General features: G+C 40.7%; 1 protein-coding gene across 1 annotated transcript; it reads right to left on the bottom strand.

Moving 5' to 3' along the window:
- Nucleotides 1-8,220: 8,220 nt before the first annotated feature.
- Nucleotides 8,221-9,760, bottom strand: LOC140925860 (uncharacterized). Its single transcript, XM_073375705.1, has 2 exons — nucleotides 8,336-9,760; nucleotides 8,221-8,237 (listed from the first exon to the last, which is right to left on the bottom strand). Exons 1-2 carry the CDS (start codon nucleotides 9,624-9,626, stop codon nucleotides 8,221-8,223), a joined length of 1,308 nt encoding a protein of 435 aa, XP_073231806.1. The 5' UTR covers nucleotides 9,627-9,760.
- Nucleotides 9,761-12,879: the final 3,119 nt, after the last annotated feature.

The raw sequence follows: 12,879 nt of genomic DNA, 5'->3' as shown, positions 1-12,879 counted from the left end.
GTTTCTTCTCAAGAAATGCCAATGATCCCTTTCGGCAACAGCAAGCCATTGGTGAATTATGCAAATGTGTCATATTTCATTCAAAATTTGGTCAAGTTCAGAAGGTTCGTCTGAAGCGCAAATTAAATTACCCAAGCCAGTTCTTACATATGTTTTAGTACAATGTTTAGCTAACTTATAGCTTGAGTTTCAGGAAAAACCAAGGTGTAGCACATGCCTAAAAATTAAATCGCAACTTTAGGTCTAAATTTAAACTTCGTTGAGTTGAAAAAGAACCAAAACTAAAATAAAATTGTTTACCTTCCACATTATCGTTAAGATAAGAATTAACCGCCACACTCGGGCTAAAACTCTTTATAAATTGATTTATCGGGGAATATTTTACCGCGCTTTCTTCCTTATTTGCGTTCGAGTGAAGTTTTGAGACCGCCTCATTCTGCGTCAAATTTTGGTTGTTTTCAAGTCGCCGACCACGAAAATTGATTTTGTCGATTTTCTCCAAATCCAAGCGGCCTTTTGAAAAACAAACTACACCACGTTTAGTTACTGACTAATAAGTATGTATGGACAAGATATGAGCGACATTTAATTTTTGACCGTGGCCGCCGGTTGCTCGATTTTTACAGACATTCGCTCTTAACATTCTTACACAGCAAAGCAAGAAAACAAGACAACTCCTAGGCCCGGTTCAGACGCCGAACTTTTCATGAGCCGAAACAAATTCGAATTAAGGCCGACCCAAATTATTTAGATCGTCTAAATTGATTCAGACGCCGATCTTAATTCCAACCGAACTAAATTCAGAAGGCGAAAAATGCGCATTTTGGTCAAACTGCTTACAAAATACGTTATAAGAATTTATGCCTGTTTCGGTACATGAAAAGTTCGGCGTCTGAAGCAAAGGAGTCCCAAAGTCGATCCAAAGGCGAAATTTCCGGCCGGGCTAGGCGAAAAGAACGGCCGTTCCAAATTGAAATAGGCGTTCCTAATTGATTCAGACGCCGAACTTTTCATGTACTCAATTCAATGTATTAGGTTCGGCTGATGAAAAGTACGGCGTCTGAACCGGGCCTTAGTCCGCTTAGTGCAATTTCAATTGCTATCTCCGATCCCCAGCAACAGGTTAAGAATTTCACTCGAACGTTGTCATTACATGAATCCTAGAATTACATTAGGATGAGCTTGTGTTTCTGCAAAATATAATACTTTTCCCAGAAAGATAAGTGGGGAAAGGGACCATAAAAGCTTTGGAAGCCTTGCAGACCATAAATGTGATAAGTCGCTTTTGTTTATTAATTAGAGACGAAAACTAAGTCAGTAACTGTGAACTCCCTCTAACTGGAATAACCGAGAATGTGCCACTGAACGGGGACTCATGGCTTTTAGGTTCTTGAATCTAGAACAAAGTATACAATTTTACTATACAGCATCTTGAACAGGGTTTCGTTCTGGACCATAGCCTTTAAAAGAATGTAAAGGTTGGTGGTGAGTGGTCTACATTTAGTGTACATTTATTTTGTGGTACTAATATTATTTTTTACAAACTATCTAAATCTAATATGAAGCTATTTTAAGTCCTTAATTCTGTTTGCCAGACGAGTTGTACCAAGGTCATAATATAAGGTCTGTTGTGTTAAATAGGTTCAGGGCTTGGAGGTTTCAACTTCACTTGAGAACCCCCTCAAGTGTGGGTCAGAGGGTTGCAGGAAAATGTTTCTTTATCCATAGCGAAACCCTAGAAATAATAATTAAAATAATAATTTTAAAACAGCAATGTAACAAAGTGTTAAAATCAATTGATTTTACTGAATCAATAAATCTCCTCTCCCAGTAAAGCGAGGTTCAAAATTTAAGGGGAACTACCAGTCAGGTACCGCGTCGGTTCTTATTATTATAAAAGAGGGTGCTAATGGGGGTACCCAGTTCTCAGTTAACTACTAATTTTTTGGTCAAGTATCAGTTAACTACTATTTTTTTGGCCAATTCTCAGTTAACTACTAATTCGGGTTAGCTATTTTACTACTAATTTGGGTTAGCTATTTTAATAGCTAACCCAAATTAGTAGTTAACTGAGAATTGGCCAAAAAAATAGTAGTTAACTAATATTTGACCAACAAATTAGTAGTTAAAAGTTAAAACTTTTACTTTCTGACAGCGAATATAGACAGGGTCATCAGCAGGACAGAAAAAAGACAGAAAACTGCATTTCTCTTAGTTTGCAAAACTTTGTTGCTTTGTCCCTTAAAATCAACAATCGTATTCAGTACAATGAACAGAACATCACTTAACTGTTAACTTTTAGTTTCTCAGTTAACTACTAATTTTTTGGCCAATTGTCAGCTAAACACTGTTTTTTTTGGCCAAATATCAGTTGACGTTTGTTAAAGCCCATTGCTTGAAAGCGTGAAAGTGATTCGAAATAGACAACACGGTTAATGTGGAATATCATCGCTGAAGAACAGGAGAAGCTAGGAGAAATCGTTCTGAGTCAGGATCTTGTTGAAAGTAGGGCTTCCGAATTTTACCATTAATTGGCTTTTAAACGAGGCACATGAACCATCTTTTGATATGAGTCTTTGTTTAGCCTGCGAATACAGCAGTTTCACTTTGGCCTAATTCCTCACCGCTCAATGGACGTTTCGCCTTAGCGGCTACTCAAGTACAACAGTTTAACAGAGTCGGAGTTGCTATAGCCTGTACACAGACGTTGTTTTATTTTTCTTCGCGTTCTTTTCGAAAACGTCGGCGCGCTCGCGAGCAAAGCGAGCGTGCGAGAACTAGCGTGGATATTTTCTTCTCCCTCCACCCCTATATTTTATCACGCGCGCTCGACGGACTTTGAAGAGAAAATAGAGGGTCTATGAACAGGCTAGAATCACTAAAACAGTAGGGAAGCGGCTGAATGTATAGAAAAGAAGAAAATGCAGCTTCTTAAGCCCTGAAATTCCTGGAAGCTGGCTGTCAAAACATTCACCTGGATAGTTTGAAAGCCGATTTTGTGAAAAGACTATTTTTTTGTCCCATTTCGTCCAGTTCTCTATTCACTTAACACGTCTTCCAAAGCTACCGGTTAAGCTTTTAATGACAAACAAATTCAAACAGCATTTCAGTGATAACAACAAAAACCGACAGCAGTTAGTATATGACCTGTTGAGTGAAAATCAACGGCAGAGAAAGTGGAACGAGTATTGCCTGCCAGTTCTTTCACTTTTCGAGGTAAGGGATATATTCATTTGCAGGAAACAAACTGAAAAAAGATGAATACAGACATATTTTTTTCTGTTAAAATTCAGTTAACAGTGCGCTTTGTCGCCCGTTGCTTGATTGACAACTTTTAACACTGGAAACTGCGTTTGGATTACTAGCCGACAAAGTGGGCGGAATGACCTTTTGAAAACAAATCTCACAGTAATCTTGTACCCAGATCTCACTCTGTTTTACACTTGGCCGTGGGAGATCTGGGTACGAGATTAATCTCACAGTTGTTCCCTCCTCTCTCCCTCTCCCTCTTTTCCTCGTTATCTTTTTCTTGCTTTCTTCCTTCGCGCTGCACTCCACTATCCGAACGCCTGGAACAGGCTATACTATCGCCTTCTCTGCTCGTTGCTGTTCCTTAAGCATTCTTTAGATGAGCCAGATGGTGAGGTCATGGATAATAGAAAGACTGGATAGGAAACTTATGTCACGTGGGCTGATTTCTTATCGCCGATTGGTTGGTTCGTGCTCCAAGATGGCGTTGGATGGTTCCATCATAGTGGAGATTTGTGACGAAACGATGGCGAAAATGTGGCGCAAACCAGTCGAAATGTAGGGTTTCTTTGCCTGCATGTTGTTCTATTTCGGATTTTTCAGTGGTACTTTAATCTTTGGTGGGTGTTCTTTCCTTCGTTTGTTGTCTTACGGCGATGGCGATCCTTCAAAGCCACACTTGAACCTTCAAGGTAAGCAGTTCTTGTTGTTGTTTTGTGTTATTTGTCCTTGTCTTTGAGAAAATTGCGTCCCAAAAATTGACCTTACCCGAGCCATATTTAGTACACTTGGCGACTGTTTTGGGACGCCTTTGTTATGAAGGTTTCTTCTTGTTTCTATTCTTAACTACGATTGACAGATGTTTTAAGGATGGAATTGTGGCATGGGCATAGTTACAGACTGAATGCTGATATTTTTCAGCCATAAATTTCATTTGAAAATGGCTGAAACTAACTACGTTCGGAGCTGGCGCCGAGCAAGTGTACGCAAACGGTGTGTAAAGTTCCAATCGACCGACAAGTTTGTGTTGAGAACTGTTTCGCTCAAGTAATATCCTAGATTAACCCTGTTATATTGTTCGTAAAGCAGTATGTTAATTTCGCTCATCTTTTAATGTTGAAATAAAACTACTACATTACATATCCAGTGAATACTACCGCCTCATGTCGCTCTTCGCAGCTTGTATTCGAAGGCACTGAAGAGACTCGAATAAATTTTGTACTTTTCCCTTACATAAACTATAAATAATTGTTGCATCAATGGGAAAACACCTACTGACATTTTTTTGTCCTCCGTTTAGTCTCCTAAGTGTTGTTGTTACTTTTTAAACAGTGTGTTAGATTTCCTTTTGTTTTTCTTTCTTGTAGGATTTGCTGAACACACATAGTCAATTGAAGACAGTAAAATTGTGGTCAAGTACTCTTCTGAGAGGGAACAAATCAATCAATCTTTCTGTATTAAACAGCAACAAAGTTGCTTTTGTCATGCATGAGAGCCAGAAGGTGGCATCTAAATTATTTATGATCAGAAACTTTATTTATCACTTCTGAAGTGTATTTATTATTTCTTTGTGAGTGGGACAAATTAACTGTGTTTGAGGGTCAATGCTTGTATTAGCTACAGAGTCATGTGTTTAAGTTGGTTAGTGTTCTTCCCTGAAACGGTCTATATCTGAATCACATTGTTTTTCAAACCAAAGATGGACTTGATTAGCACTATTATTGTATTCGGTTTTTTAGAGATCCAAAGTAACAATGTACCTGTAGATGATAAACCTCACCAAGGTATATTCTAAATCAAATTAATAAAACATATACCTGTACTTGTTTGGGGCATGCATTTTGTTTTCAACAACATGATAATGTGACCAGACAGTCATATTTTTTCAATCCCTCATCCACTTACCTCAGACTAAACCAAGACCCCATAACCCCTGATGTTACTGTTTTTTTTCCATATATATAAGCAGCTTCTATTTTTCTTTGGGAACAGTGTTTATGTTTATTTCAGAGGTGATTTACAGTATTCCCTATCCATATCATTAACACTACATGTCGTGTCTTAATCGCGTATTGAAACCGATTCACACGGATTATCAAGCTGCACCAGAAACACTCCGAATCTAATCCGCCATGCTTTTAATAATCAATCCCATCAACCTTTGTACGGCTAGATACATCACGTAAGCTATACTGAAAGTACACTACATCCCTCCCTTTTTTTGGAACAACACATGGGAAACATAAACATACTTAACAGCTACAAGAACAAATCAGAGCAAACTTAGTAGTTGTCCCAAGTATAAACCTCGACTCCGCCAGGATGAACGCAGTTCACAGTTCAATAATAAAGAAAGCGAAGCAACTTAAACACTATCCTAGCGAAACACGAACAGTTCTAATAAGTCAAGTCATATCAAAGTCTTTAAACTTCTCTAGCAACTTCTTATGACGAACAGGTCTTGTAGGTGCAGCAATCTTTGCTTTTCCACAATCCGTCTCAAGGTCTGTATGGTCTGGTCCTGCGTCGACAGCATTCTCTACAGCAGGAGGATCAGCAGCTTCAGCCTCATACTTTTTAAGGTGGGCTTTATTTCTTTCATACTGAACACCTTCGGGAGACTTGATAACAATGCTGCTGCCATTTCTGCTTACAACGTCATACAGTTCTGGTGCAAATGGTGTTGACAACTTGTTTTGCCGCTCTTGCTTTAATAGGACTCTGTCACCTGGAACTAGATCTGAATATTCTGCATGCCTCTTCTCGTCCGCATATAACTTAGCCTTTGCTTTCATTTCGCTGTCTCTGTCTCGCACTTCACTTGCTACATTATCTTCGCGGAATTCAGGTAACTTGGTCCGGATTTTCCTTCCAAACAGGAGTTCAGCTGGACTCACTCCGGTGGTGGTGTGAGGAGTTGATCTGTATGCAATCAGGTATTTGCGCACTTCTTCCTTCCACTGTTTGCCCTCAGCTTGTGCAATCCGCATTCTTTTCAAAAGAGATCGGTTCTGCCTTTCCACTTCTCCGTTCGCTTGGGGCCATAATGGCGTGGTCTTCCTGTGTTCAATACCACAGTCTTCCAAATACTTTTCAAACTCGTTTGAAACAAACTGCAGACCATTATCACTGGTTACTGATAGTGGTAAACCATGAATCATGAAGATCCTGTCCAGACTCTCAATGATCTTCTCGGATGTCGTGGAGCGCATAATCTCAATTTCATAATATCTGCTGAAGTAATCAACCACGACCAACACGGAGTCACCTGACGGTAAAGGACCTAGCAAGTCCAGGGCCAAGTCTTGCCAAGGACCTTGTGGCAAGGGGGTCGACTTGATTGGTTCAGGGTGGGCAGGACTGCTTACTAACTGGCAACCAAAACACGTTTTGCAAAATTTTTCTGCCTCTTTGTCAACTCCAGGCCACCACACTTTTGATCGCAACCTCTGCCTCATACTAACAATACCAGGATGCCCTTCGTGTGCTAACGTAAGGACTCGGGATCTCAACTTGCTGGGTATTACAATTCTGGTACCACGGAGGATTAGCTTGCCAATCACACACAGTTCACTGGCTACAGGTATGTACTGCTTGAGCTGGTCGTTCCTCCAGGTTCCCCTCATTATACAGTTACGCAATTCACAGAATTCTTCATCTTCTGCTGATGCTTCTTCAATCTCGCGTGTGGTCATTGCCCGTGGAGTGGAAGTTACTGCTACAAATCGGACAAATACATCTGATACTTTGTGCGCTACCGTTGAATCAGCTTGGTTCTCTTCTTGTAGTAAGCGTGATAGCGAATCTGCAATGTTCTTCTCTCCTGGCAGGTATTTTACTTTGAAACTGTATGGTTGTAACCTCAGAACCCATCGCTCAATTCTGGCGCAGGGCTTTGATTTGTTGGAGTATATTGTCTCCAATGGCTTGTGATCTGTGTACAGTTCGAATTCAATGCCGTACAGGTACACATGGAAACGCTCGCATGCCCAAACAACTGCCAACGCCTCTTTCTCAGTCTGAGAATACCGTTTTTCCACATCACTCAAACTTTTGCTGGCATAGCTGATAACTCTCTTTCTTCCTTGTTGTTCTTAAACAAGTACCGCGCCAAGACCGACTGGGCTTGCATCTGCTATAATTAGTGTCCTGGCGTCTTTGTTAAAATACCCAAGGGTTTCAGCACTTGCTAATCTGCTCTTCAGCTCATTGAATGCTTTTCTCTGCTCGCCTCCAAACTTGAAACAGACACCTTTCTTTGTCAGTCTACGCAAAGGTTCAGTTACTGTGGCAAAATCTGGGATGAACCGTGCATTGTAGTTAGCAAGTCCCAGGAAACTCCTAACTTCTGACACATTCTGCGGCTCTCTCGCCTCGACAATAGCTTTCACTTTTTCTTCAGTTGGACCGATGCCCTTGGTTGTTAGCATGAGTCCCATAAACACTAGCTTGGTCATGTGAAACTTGCACTTCTCTGCATTTAAAGTTAAGTTCTTCTCTTTCAGTTTCTCCAAGACTCGCTTTAATCTCTCGTCATGCTCCTTGGTAGTTGTCCCATGTACAATTATGTCATCAGAGATGTTAGCAACTCCCTCACAGTCACTAAGTGCTAGCTGAATAACATGCTGATATACTTCTGGGGCTGAACTTATTCCAAACATTAGGCGCTTATATTGAAACAGTCCACAGTGAGTGATAAAAGTAGTAATGCTACGGGAATCTGGATGGAGTTCCAACTGATGATATCCCCACTTCAAATCAAGCTTACTAAACACTGTGCTTTGGTTCAGGCTTTGGAGTACTTCATCGACAGTAGGTATGGGGTAGCGTTCTCTGATTATGGCTTCATTGGCCTTACGCATGTCCACGCATAGCCGAATTTCATCATTCTGTTTCGGTACCACCACTACTGGACTAACCCATGGTGTTGGGCCCTCTACTGGCTCGATAATATCCATATTTACAAGTTCCTCAACCTTCTTCTTCACCTTGTCACGGAGGCTGAATGGGGTACGTCTGACTGGCTGGGCTACTGGGGGTACATCAGGATTAACATGTAACTTGACCTGATAGTCTTTCAACTTGCCTACACCATCAAATACTCCTTTGTAATCAGACATGATCACTTCTTTGGATTGCACTGTATAAACTGGAGCCCCTAATTTCAACACACCTAGTTGCAACGCGGTTTCTCTTCCAAGTAGTGCTTCTCCTTCACCATCGATGACAACAAATTCAGCTTGAACCTCGCTCTCAGCTACTTTCGTCAACGCTGAAAATGTCCCCAAAACTTTCAATGGCTCCTTGCTTCCATACGCGTAAAGCTTCTTGTCACATTTCTTGGATACACAGACAATCTTCTGCCGCTTTAGGTCATTCCATAGACCTTTGTCTACAATGTTAGTGCTCGCCCCTGAATCAATCACCATTTTCACAACACAACCACCCACAATTACCTGAACTTTTTCCGGCTGTGACATTGATTTTACAGTGAACGCATACTCATCTTCCTCGTCGTCATTTTCTCCCTGCATATATCTCACTTTCCTCTTCTCTTTTGGCTTCTTATCGCCTCTACGTTTACTCTCCTTGCTTCTGCATTGCGAGGAAAAATGATCAGCACCACCACATGACCTGCAGGTTTTTCCTTTCGCGGGGCATTCAGGGTCTCGTCCAAAATGTCCTGTGTTGCCGCATCGATAACATGTTTTGTTTCCAGGCTCACCCGATATCTTCTTCCCTTTATGATAATGCTTGTTTTCGCTTGAGTCACGAACTTGATTCACAGTAACGCCTCTACTCTTCATACTCTCCAGCTGAGCTTGCACAGCCTCAAAGGACGCAGCCGTTTTAAGTAGAACTTCTAGGGTTAAAGTGTCACCTTTCTCAAGCAATTTCCGCCTTAAATCATGGGACGTACACCGCTGAACAACTTGATCTCGAATTTGATTATCCGCCTGATCACCGTAATCACAATCTTTAACAACTTGTCTTAACCTTGTCACGAACTGAGCCACCGTTTCACCCTCACGCTGTTCCATACTTCGGAAAAGATGATTTTGGTATGTCGAATTTACCTTTGGAATGAAATATGCGTTTAACGCATTCACAGCTTTCTCATACTCGGCCGCTGAGCCCGTATCAGCCAAAGTTTCGAAGATTTCTTGCACTTGTTCCCCGGCACAATGCAAAAGTAGAGCCCTTCTTTGCACTTTATTGTCGGCTTTGTCTGCTTGGATGATGAGGCCCTTGCTGTCGGCATATAACGAAAAACCTTTAAGCCATCGTTGCCATCGCCTACCAATGCTCGACGGTTCGCCGTTCGGATCGAAGGGTTTTACACTTGTTAGTAGATCATCCACTTTGATAGAGGCCATAATTCAACTTTTTTGACCTAAAAGACTATCCTCGTCGCCAGATGTCGTGTCTTAATCGCGTATTGAAACCGATTCACACGGATTATCAAGCTGCACCAGAAACACTCCGAATCTAATCCGCCATGCTTTTAATAATCAATCCCATCAACCTTTGTACGGCTAGATACATCACGTAAGCTATACTGAAAGTACACTACACTACACAAAAACCTAAACTTTGTTTCATCCCAAAAAAAAGGTCAGTATTTCAAAGATAATAAATTTCTAGGTTTTATTAAGCCTTATGGAAGACAAGTGTTTCCTAATGAAAAAGAAGTGAGGGTTCTACTATTAACCAGGAGAGTTTGCTTCCCAGTTGTATTCTAGTAGTTACCAATTAACCGTTTTACATAACATTTTTAAAAGCGTTGCAGTTCGCTTTTTCATAGACCTGACTGAAAAGTACCTTGGGTCACTGTATATTTATACCTGAAAATTACAATGAAAATTGATTTTAAAAAGTTTAGAAACGGCGTTTCCACGGTGGTCCGCAAGCAAATTTCCTTTCTCTGCTGTGCTTTTCGCCGCTTTTTTATATTTCTCAAATACGAATTCTTGTCACTGGTTGTCCGTAAATAAAATTGAAGAGAAAATTAAACGCCTGTTTGAGCTGGGTCCTTTTACTGCTAATAAAATCATTTTGTCAAGAGTTGTTAACTTATAAAATTTGACACTCGCTGAGCTTGTCGATAAAAGCAGAAAAGAAATCGTGAAAATCGTGATAAAAAGGGTTAAAATTATTTCCAGTTTTCTTGTGGTTTGAAGAAAATTAGGCTGTGCCTTTTTTACAGGTGTTTTGTAGCTGTATACATGTAAGTTTTCGCATACTTTTTTTTGTAGCTAGGCTTCCCGTTTGGTGCATAAAATTATCGAGCGCTGGAGTCATTCGTCGCTCTCACAAGTTTCATAATCATTTACTCTGTCTTCTGCCTCTACCGGTTTTGTACCCTCTAACTGTCTTCTCCAAGAGCAAGTCCTCTTCATCCTTTACTTCAAAACATGGCCAATATGTAGTCAAAGACAGAGATAGTGAAATATGCGAGGAAACATAAGACGCGCAAAACGTCGAATGAGGTTGAATGGCTCTCAATAATGTGACGTCACATTTTTCCACTATGTTGGAACCGATCGCGTCAGCCAGTTTCCTATCCAGTCTTTCTATTATCCATGGTGAGGTAGAAGGAAATAGTGCAAAAAGAGCAGAGACCTAACTTTAACAGAACGAAATTTCGAAGCATGGGATTCGTGGTTGGGTTCATCAGCTTGTCTGGACCGATTTGCTGCGCCCTCTATTATGTACCCAGGCTTGAAGTCCTCCCATGGGTCCACGCTCTTCCAATTGTTGTGAACTTGGCGATCATTGTTATTGGATCGCTTTTTCTTAGAAACAATGACAAGAACCATATTTCATCATCGGAGGGACGGAACAAAGGGCCATTTGGAGTCAAAATGCAAATGTGCTGCACTATTATAAAATAAAGAAAACCCATTTTGTCATAAAATCGATTTCCAGCGTATTGTTTCATCTAAAAAATTTCAACTGAAAGGGAAATTATTCACAATTTCGACCAAAAGAAAAAAAGGTAAGGGGAGGGGTGGAAAGGAAAGGTGCGCTTTCACAAGATGGGGAGGTGGAGGGGGAAGGTTGAAGGTGGTATGAAACAATATACGTTCTTTGTCCATAGCAACCATGCAACCATATTTTTACGTCGATAACTTGTGACAGCCTGAGGTCGACGGTGCGCTTATTTTACCCCTTCCCCGGCATCTCAACCAAAGTTCCGTTTTAAGGGTGTTTAAAGTTATTCAAAGCGACACAGAAAGGAGAAGAAGTTGAAAAAGGATATGATGTCACCGGAAATCGAACTCAGGATCTCGCGCACCAAAGGCCGCGCATTTAACCAACTATTGATTACTGCAACTTACCTTTTTTTAATTATTATTTTTAGTTTACAGTTTTTTTTTTACACGAGAATACATGTTGTTTTAATCGGCTTTTCATTTTGGAATACATTTTCAGTTTCTTATTGGTGTGGCGACTTCCTTTGGACACAGGAAATGGTACAATTGTAATCATGCTTAAATTTTAGTTTATCGAAGGTAGCCTGCTTTTAGTATTATAGCAAACAAAAGCGGGAGAAAGTTTACGCCGGTTTGGTGTACCTCAAGGGTCCATCCTCTAAACTATGATCTTTAACATGTGTCAGATAACATCGATCCATCAACGGCTTGTTACTTGGGCGGAACTCCAAGTATAAGAATTGCGACGGCCAGATCGGTTTCAAAATTGTTTTTACCGCGACAAGATTAGGCACGCAAATCCCTGACTTTTCGGAGCGATTTCTTCCGATAATTGGAGTAAAATCTCGCAAAAGTAATTGGAATTGACGGGTTTTGCAACAGACGAGAGTTTGAGCAAGTTTGTTTCCTCTAGATCAGATGTGGCAGCCAAAGGAGATGTCAACACTTGACACACGCGAAAGGAGACGCGAGAATAAGGTGCTGGGATAGAAAAGGAGATCTCTTATTCTTCTCTGCACCTCACGGCTTTGCTGCTCACTCGATCGCGTGTTTGTTTGCCACTTGAAATGGAGATGTTACTCTTAGTCAATAAGTAAACATTTCTTGGTAGTCGTGCTCGTTCGCTATTCGATGAGCTAGTTTATGTTAGGAGTTCCGAGGAAAAACTCGAGATGTTTACATACCAAGCAAAGTCCACTCTACATCAACCAACTCTTAACAAATAACAACAGTACTACGGCACTCACACGTACCTGACACACAAAAAATTCATCACATACGCGTGACACAACGACGCCCAAGTGTACACCCCGATAGCGTCTTGTTCCCAATAAGTATTGGTACATCCCTCTACACCCACCGTGCAGTAAAGGAACTAGAATTAACGGCGAGCAACTTGAACGCTTGGCTCGTCAAGCTTGGATCTAGTAGTTTTGTTCTATCCGTCCACTTACTGAAAATAATATCCTGCTCAAAACGAGGGTAAAGTTGCTGTAATGCTAGATACTGTTTCGCCTTTTTGAAAAAGCACTCTTACTAAAATGATAATCAAGTCCTAATCTCAGCTTCCGTTATTGGAATTTATTACATAAACACCAGTGAAATACCAGAAGAGCTTTCTCTCGAAAAACCTGATATCAGAGCATGTTATCTTCACATGTGAAAAGATCACCGTTGCTATGGTTAAATGATA

Source organism: Porites lutea, chromosome 2 (assembly GCF_958299795.1).
Source record: "Porites lutea chromosome 2, jaPorLute2.1, whole genome shotgun sequence".
Taxonomy (NCBI): Eukaryota; Metazoa; Cnidaria; class Anthozoa; order Scleractinia; family Poritidae; genus Porites; species Porites lutea.
The sequence above is the reverse complement of the archived record's forward strand: the minus strand, read 5'-3'. Positions and strand labels throughout refer to the sequence as shown.